Source organism: Pistacia vera, unplaced genomic scaffold (assembly GCF_008641045.1).
Source record: "Pistacia vera cultivar Batoury unplaced genomic scaffold, PisVer_v2 Contig94, whole genome shotgun sequence".
In the NCBI taxonomy this organism is placed as follows: domain Eukaryota; kingdom Viridiplantae; phylum Streptophyta; class Magnoliopsida; order Sapindales; family Anacardiaceae; genus Pistacia; species Pistacia vera.
In genome coordinates, this window is record NW_022196823.1 from 1,257,584 (window position 1) to 1,266,028 (window position 8,445).

Sequence of the window (8,445 nt, forward strand, 5' to 3'; positions counted from 1 at the left end):
CCGGTCCAAAGCCCGTTTGGAGAATCCTCGAAAAAGCCCATTCCCCATTTGGGGGTTTTTTGTATTTTTGTATCCTTAATTTTATACTTTTATTATTCTTTTCTCCTAGTTATATATACCAACCAAAAAAAAAATTAAATATATAATATACATATTAAACATAAAGACCATATTATCAAAAAAGAAATTAAATCTATAATGTACATATTAAATATAAGTATAATATTATGCATTATTGTCTTAAGTAATAAGAATACATATATAATGTCTCTTTAATATATAATATAATATATTATATATGATACATTATACACATATATTATAATATATTTTAAATAAATAACTACCATACATATTATAATAAATTCTAAATAAATAGCCATCACAATTCACAATATAACAAAGGTAATTAGGTAATAGAATTGAAATAATGATTTAACGAGGGACAAAAAAAAAAAAAAATTATAGTGATTTATTGATTCATTATAATCAATCAAAACAACAAATAATATATTACATATATATTATATATTAACGTAAGATTATAGATAATAGCATATTATGTATAAATTATAATGGACAATATATATATGTTATATATATTATACTTATTATATAGTATATATCATATATAATATACAATGTATAATATATAATATATAATGTCAAATGTATACCTTATATAATATATAATGTTAAATGTATACCCAATAGCGGATCCAAGAATTTCTTTTAAGGTGGGTCAAAATAAAAACTAATTATACATTAATAGTTTTGTCCATTAATATTTTTGTTAGGGTGGGCCAAAATATATAAATTATACATATTAATATTTAAAAAAAAAATTGAGGGTGGGCCATAAAGGGGCTGGATTCGCCCCTGTGTATACCATATATAATGTATAATATATAATATCGAATGTATAACTTTTGTTTCATAGCATTATTATATTATGTATAATATATATATATATATATAGTACAAATATTTATAATGATTTATTATATTTAATCTAGTTTTATTTATTACCTATTTGTATATAGTTTCATAAAATACTTACACAATTATAATTTGTTATTGTATAATGTATAAGTGATTTTCAAATAATAAAATTATTATAGGTATATATGATTGATTTTCAATTATTAAAATAAATAAATAAATAAATAAATATATATATATATATATAATGCCGGCTTTGAATAAAAAAGAACTAACCATTCCCGCTAAAATTCATTTAAAGCCAAAAAGTCGGTCTTGAAGTACCATTTTTTGTCAAAACAAGACCAGTTAGTAGTACTTTCATTCATACATATTTTCTCCTCGATCTTCACATAAGCTGTGAAAAGCCCTTTCCTGACACCCTTTCGATTGCTTAAGTTGGTGAAAATGCTGTTTTGGCTGTTTTGTGGGGTATTTTGTGAGTTTCTTGGAGAGCTGAAGGTTTTGGCGAAGCTTGTGAGCCGGAAAATAGAAAGAGGCTAGGGAAGGGTTCAGCTGCAAGCAAGTAAGCGGAATGACGAGGCAGGGGGAGGACAAGACAATCGGGAAGGTTCAGAGACGGTTGAGGAAAAAAAATGGGATGCTTCCCCGGTCCTTTCGATATATATATATATATATATATATATATATATATATGCACGGGACGGGGAAGGGGCGGGGAGAGCTGAGGCAAAACCAATCCCGGCCCGAAGCCCGAAAAATTTGGGGTGGGTCGGGGCGGATCCTCGGGGGGCCAGGTTTTGTGCCAGTGTTTATTGTTGATAATATTTAAGGTAACCAGATTACCTTTCCAAGGGGTGTTAATATAAGATTACTGAGGTAATCTTAATTTTGACCCTATTTTGCCCTTAATCTTTTATCATTTCGGACACATTTGCCTTCATATGTCTACCAAATAACAATTACCCTAGACCCCCTATATTTAAGAATTTATCTAAAACACCCTTGCCACAAAAAGTTTAAAAGTTAAGAAAATACCCCAACCACCAAAGACCACCGCCAGCCGCTAGCCGCTAGCCGCCACCACCACTGGCCGTCAGTGAAAGTTGTCATATCGGCACAAGACAGGCAGGATCTTCTCGGTCATGTGCCGGTAAGGACGTTTCCGACCATGGGTTTGTGATCCATGGCTGGAAACGACCAGATTTGGCCATTTCACAGCCAAAGTTGTGGCTGTGAAATGCCATAGATCTGGCGGTGAAACGAACATATTCAAGGCCAAATCTAGCGGGATTAGGCCTTATTCGCGCACGACCAGCCAGATTCGGCTGGTTGTGCACCATTACAACAACTATCGGCAGTGGCTTGGGGTGGGTCGGTGTGATTTTGCTACAACTTAAAGTTCTATATGGTTGGGGTGTTTTAACAAAATTTCAAATATAGGGGGTTAAAAGAAATAGTTTAAAAAATAATAAAATAAAATAATATTATATTATTATTTAAAAAGGAGGGCAATTTAATAATCTATATAATATACCCACTCATTTATCCTTCTAACTAAACATATTACTGTAATATACCCGCCAGTTTATTCCAACCAACCAAACACATTTCTCTAAAGATTCCCTAGTAATCTATCTTTCCATTAATACAACATTCCTCACTAATATAACATTCTCTAAACCAACCGCTCCCTTAGTATTTTGAAGATTACTAGAATCTTATATTACTTGATAGCCAAACATGGTAATCAAATAATATAAGATGACATAACCTAGTAATCCCACATAACCCCCAACCAAACCCCTCCCAAGTATTTTTTAATAGTACAAATTTATTTATTCATTATTTAGATATACTTACCAAAAGGTTTGTAAGTTTTAAAATTTGCTCTTTTAACCCTTTGACTCTAACTTCTACATTACGGAGTTAGCCCTGAGGGTGTTTGTGATACAATATCAAAAGTCCAAGGTAAAAAAGTATGATAAAAATTGGGAAAGTTTTCATCCTAGTGATACAAACACAAACCCTTAGGGTGATTTACATAATTTTCCCATGAATATAAGTTCTTGCTTGATGTAGATGCTGAAAATCTATGGTTACATAAAGGATGGATCCTGTGAGGTTGAGGCCACTGACAATCTACTAGACCTACACTACGAAGAGACAAGCGTGAACCTTACGGGAAACACCAGGGTGGTGTTTTTCGTAGGCACTCTGATGCTGAAGTCAACAAGGCTAAAAGAGGTCATTTAATAAGAATTAATAGAAAGAAGGATTACTGGGAGTTTTGTCAGAGACCAGGAATACGGCGAAGGCATTAGGCTCTAAAGAGCAAAAACTTAGGAGCAAGTAGGTGGTTTTAAGTAGTGGAACTTGAATGAATTATGAGAGGGCAGACTTCTGTTTATATAGTGAAACCAAAGGGTTGGACTCCTAGTAGGACACTAAGCCCTACTTTGGGAGATAATCCCTATCAGGAAAGAAAAATGATTTCTTGTCCTTATCAGATTAGGTTTACTAGTTTGAGTAAGATTCAAAATCTTATTAGAAGAGAAAATAGAATAGGATTCTAATTTCCTATTTATGGATTGTAGTAGGCTAATGGGCCGGAACCCAATTTAGCTTAACTTGTAGGATAGTCCAACTCATAAAGTGGGTAGTTCACAATGTGACTTTAAGTGTAGGCCCGACCGGAGTTGGGCTAAGGCCATAGGCCATAAAATGTTTATTTCGTTATTGGGCCTCGTCAAGCCCAAGATGATTTTTTGCCTATACAGTTAGCCCCCAACTCTCTAAGTCAAATGGTATTTAGCTTAGACAGTAAATTTAATCGAATGAGTACGAACTAGGTGGATTAGTGCTAGCAGCTCGTTAGATTGAATGGACCATTTTTGGTATGTGAAAGTTTGCTTGACCGACCTGAGTTAGGAGGAGTTTGCTCATTGATAATACTATTTTTCCCTATGATTTTGCATTTAATGTCAATAGGATTTAGGATACTTCTCATATACTTTAGGCCATCGTTGCTACTTAATTCTATTAATTTTTCTTTGCAGGCCTAAACAATGATTTTGAGCATAAATGATGATTTTGAGTGTAAATTACGTAACTTGAGCTTGGAAACTTGGAATAACCTGAATTTAGAAGCTATGGAAACCTAAGAAGTAGAGTTACAATTTAATGATTGGGGTTTTTCCTAATTCTGATAGGAAGAAGGTGAAACATTGGCTTGAAGTCGTGAACAACACATTGGGAACTGAAGAAAAACATCTTTAGACATGCTTTGGTATATTGGCCATAACTTGAGCTGTAGACCTTGGATTTGGATGATTCTTGAACAAGTAGAAATATAATTTAAAGGAATACAATTATTATGCTAACCACTTTTTCAGATTCAGATTTTATCATGCTCAAATTAGGCCAGAAAGATCCTCGCCAGGGCAAAGAAAAAGCGTCGCCGCAGCAAAACTGCGTCAGATGCCCAAAAAAAAAAAAAAAAAAAAAAACAACGCATTTTGGCTTATTAGGGCTTCATCCTTAAATGAGAGAGGTATAAGTTGGCATGAAAAGGAAGGGAAATGGATCTTGGTTCTTCATTTGGGAGGCAGCTCTTGGAAGGAGAAGATTATTGAAGATTTGGCCTTCAAATTAGAGAAGATTTCTCCATATTTTGCTTGTTTTTCAATGATGAACCTTGATTTAGTTTGTTTTTGTTATTTTGTTTTGTTTTGAGTATGAACTGAGTTGTTTAGCTAGGGTTTGATGTAACCTTGATACAATGATTCAAATTCATATGAATTGATTTACTTTGAGTTTTAATTTCATGATTGAGTGTTTATCTCTTTGCTAATGACTTTTGGATGGTTGATCATCATTCAAATGTATGTTGTTCACAATGAGACTGAGAAGTGACATGTCATATGTGCCTTTTGGGATAAATACCATAGATTGACCAAAAACTAAAGATAGATAAATGAGATCTATGAAATCTAGATATAATTTTACAAAGCTTAAGAGTTAAACTTCAATTTTTGGGTTCGGAAGGTTAATAGGAATAGTAGGGTGGTATAACTTGAGAAGGAGTACTAAACAACTTAGGGAATTTGATTTTCAATCAAGGAATTAGAACTTGGGTAATAGATTCTATGATTTGGATTAAAGAAAAGAAAGATGTCGACGAGTGGTATTAGAAAACAAGTCGACAAGTACCTGAGGGCAAGATGCCAGAATTTCACTTTTTAGATGGTGTCCTCCGTTTTCGGAATCGCATATTCATTCCCTAAGATGCTGAGTTGAAGAAGAAGATTCTTGAGGAGGCTCATGACACACCCATACACTACTTATCTTGGCGGAACCAAAATGTATCAAGATCTAAAGAAGAATTATTGGTGGCCAGGTATGAAGAGAGATATAAGAGATTATATGGCTAAATGCCTAGTTTGTCAACAGGTGAAAGCAGAGCATCAGAGGCCATCAGGATTGCTTCAGCCACTCAACATTTTTGAATGGAAATGGGAAAATATATAAATGGATTTCATCACGGGCTTTCTAAGAGTTCAAAAGGGATATAGGGCAATATGGGTAATAATAGGTAGATTAACCAAATCAGCACATTTCTTCCAGTAAAGGATAGTGCCACCTCAAATCAGTTGGCCTAGATTTACATCAGGGAGATAGTTAGACTCCATGGGGTGCCTAAGATATCATATAGAGATTCCAGATTTATTTCAGCTTTCTAGACTAGTCTACAGAGAAATTTAGGCACCAGACTAGCATTTAGTACAACATACCATCCTCAGACAGATGGCCAAACTAAGAGAACAAATCAAGTACTTGAGGACATGCTAAGAGCGTGTTGTATAGATTATAAAATGACCTGGCATGAGATGTTACTATTGGTGAAGTTTGCTTATAATAACAGTTATGATTCTACAATTAAGATGGCTCTTTATGAAGCCCTGTATGGTAGACGATATAGATCTCCACTGCATTGGAATGAGGTAGGAGAGAAAGATGTTTTGAATACAACTCTTGGACCAGAGATAACTCAGAAAATGATAAAAGACATCAAACTGATCAGAAATAGAATGAAACAAGCCCAAGACAGACAAAAGAACTATGCAGATTTAAAGAGAAAAGATGTAGAATTTGAAGTGGGTGATAAAGTGTTTAATGCGTTTTGGTGGTAAACGAAAACTAGAGCCTAGATACATTGGCCACTTTAAAGTGTTGCAATGAGTAGGAAAGGTAGTTTATAAATTGGTGCTACCACCGAATATGGATAGAGTGCATAATGTTTTTCATGTCTCAATGCTTCGAAGATATGTCAGCGATCCCTCCCATATATTAAAAGTAGAATAAGTGGACTTAGAAGAGAATTTTATTTACGAGGAGCGCCTAGTACAATATTGGATAGAAAGGTTAAAGAGCTCCAAAACAAGAGTATTCCATTAGTAAAAGTCCTATGGAGGAATCATAAAGTAGAAGAAGCTACATGGGAGGTGGAGCAAGATATGCGGAACTGTTATCCTTCGTTTGAATTTCGGGGACGAAATTCTTATTTGGGGGGGGGGGGGGGGGGGGGGGGGGTGTTGTGGGATGTGTGGTGGTGTGTTAAATGTAATAATTGATTGTATCAAGTTTTCAAAATACTGAAGTTAATGGTGCCTCTCTCTGGGTAATGGTTTCCAGAGTGGTGAGGTAGAATTTAGGTGTTTGCTGGCTGTTCACTTATGGTGGTTTCCCTTGGGAGTCTAGTGGACCATATTGGCCAGCCTGTTTGGCCCAAAGAATGGGGAAATATCTTTTTTCTACAAATGTATAGGAATGGTACCATCTAAATTTATTGTTTGTGTAGTCTATGCCTTTCATCCGAGAGACTCCTCTCATTGTCTTGCTAAGGGCCGTCTGTTTTTGCCCTTACAATGATTTATGAGCTTAGGTCCACTGTCTTGGATCCACTATTGGATGTCTTAGGATGACGTCATATTTATTTTCAGTTAAGTGGGACTTAGTTTTGTTTGACATTCTTGATCTCAATATACAACTAGTTGGAGGTGAAATTTTTATGTCTGATCTGTTCCTTTCTTTTGTTTACAGTGCATCAGATTGGAAAGTGCCAACCACTTTCATATATGGTGTCAAAGATTGGATGAACTATCAAGGTGCGCAAGAAGCCCGCAAGCATATGAAAGTTCCTTGTGAAATTATTAGGGTCCCCCAGGTATATCTCTTCTACTCACTCTCTCCCACTGCCCTTTTTCTCTCTGTATTTATTAAGGCTGATAAATTCTTTATGATAAAAATATGCAGGCTGGGCATTTTGTGTTCATAGATAACCCAAATGGTTTCCACGCAGCCATGTTCTATGCTTGCAGGAGGTTTCTTTCACCTGACCCCGATAATGAATCTTTTCCTGAAGGTCTTTCATCAGCCTAGAAAATGACAGGTTTTACCTTTCCCTGCCAATTTGTATAATTTAATTACATGAATTAATCGGTCAGATAAGCAAATTCTTTCTGGCAATAAGACATTCTTTACGCCCATGTAGTCTCCAGCCTTGTACATTAACACTGAATAAGTGATTTGTAATGTTAATGTGTAGATTCTTTTATGCCTTGGTTATCTATTGTCTAGATTTATTCATGCATACCAGATATTTATCTTTGAACCAACTATAACATTTTTGTGGGCAGTTGTAGAAATAGAATAGGATCAATGTAAGACTTTAATCATGCCAGCGATTGCCAGCCAGGCTGGTGATTGAGGAAACTCATGCTGCTCGTAGCAATTAGCTAGCTGGAGCCCAGGGACAATCAATAGTTTACGAGTCTGCAACAAAATAAGGAGCTCACTGAAATTTTCTAGTTTGAGCTTATTAACTCCTCCATAACCAGCCTAATTGGTGGGAAGCTTTGGTTTAAATTTGAGAGCAANCCACATTAAGGTACGTAACTTTACTTATGTCTTAATGCCCTTAGTATTACTTATTTCAAGGTGAAAGATTGGAAGTTAGCATGAAGTAAATTTTTCACACCTCGCCGTGGCAATAGAATATTTTTGCCGCAGCAATGAACTCACTACCCAAATTTGTGTTTGTAGAAATGTAGACTTTGCTGCGGCAAGGAAAGAAGTTTGTCGCAGCAATGAATTCTCTGGAATTTTGGAGAAAATTCTGGAGAACTTGCTTAGGGGAAAAATTGTCATTTCACCCATAATTAGTTGAAAGAGTGGGAAGTGAAAAGAAGTAGAATAATACGGAGAAGATAATAGAAATGAGGGCATTATTGTACTTAACTAAAAGGCAAAGATGGAATTTCTTAGAAAGTGCAAGGGTAAAATGGGAATATATAAATATTATTGTGTAATATTAAGGATTCAAGAGAGGAACCCTAGCCATTCTACCCTTCATTCACGCCACCCTTACCCAAGTGCTCTCAAATTTTCTTCAACCAATCTCAAAGGAAGTCCATAGAATTTGGCTCACTTTTGGTAGAATTC

At 35.1% G+C, this 8,445-nt stretch overlaps 1 protein-coding gene across 1 annotated transcript; it reads left to right on the plus strand.

Annotated features, from left to right (window-relative positions):
* Positions 1-6,580: 6,580 nt before the first annotated feature.
* Positions 6,581-7,835, plus strand: LOC116120606 (probable 1-acylglycerol-3-phosphate O-acyltransferase). The gene is made up of 2 exons (XM_031406571.1): positions 6,581-7,168; positions 7,258-7,835. The coding sequence occupies exons 1-2, from the start codon at positions 6,923-6,925 to the stop codon at positions 7,381-7,383; spliced, it is 372 nt and encodes a 123-aa protein (XP_031262431.1). The 5' UTR covers positions 6,581-6,922; the 3' UTR covers positions 7,384-7,835.
* The last annotated feature ends 610 nt before the right edge of the window (positions 7,836-8,445 follow it).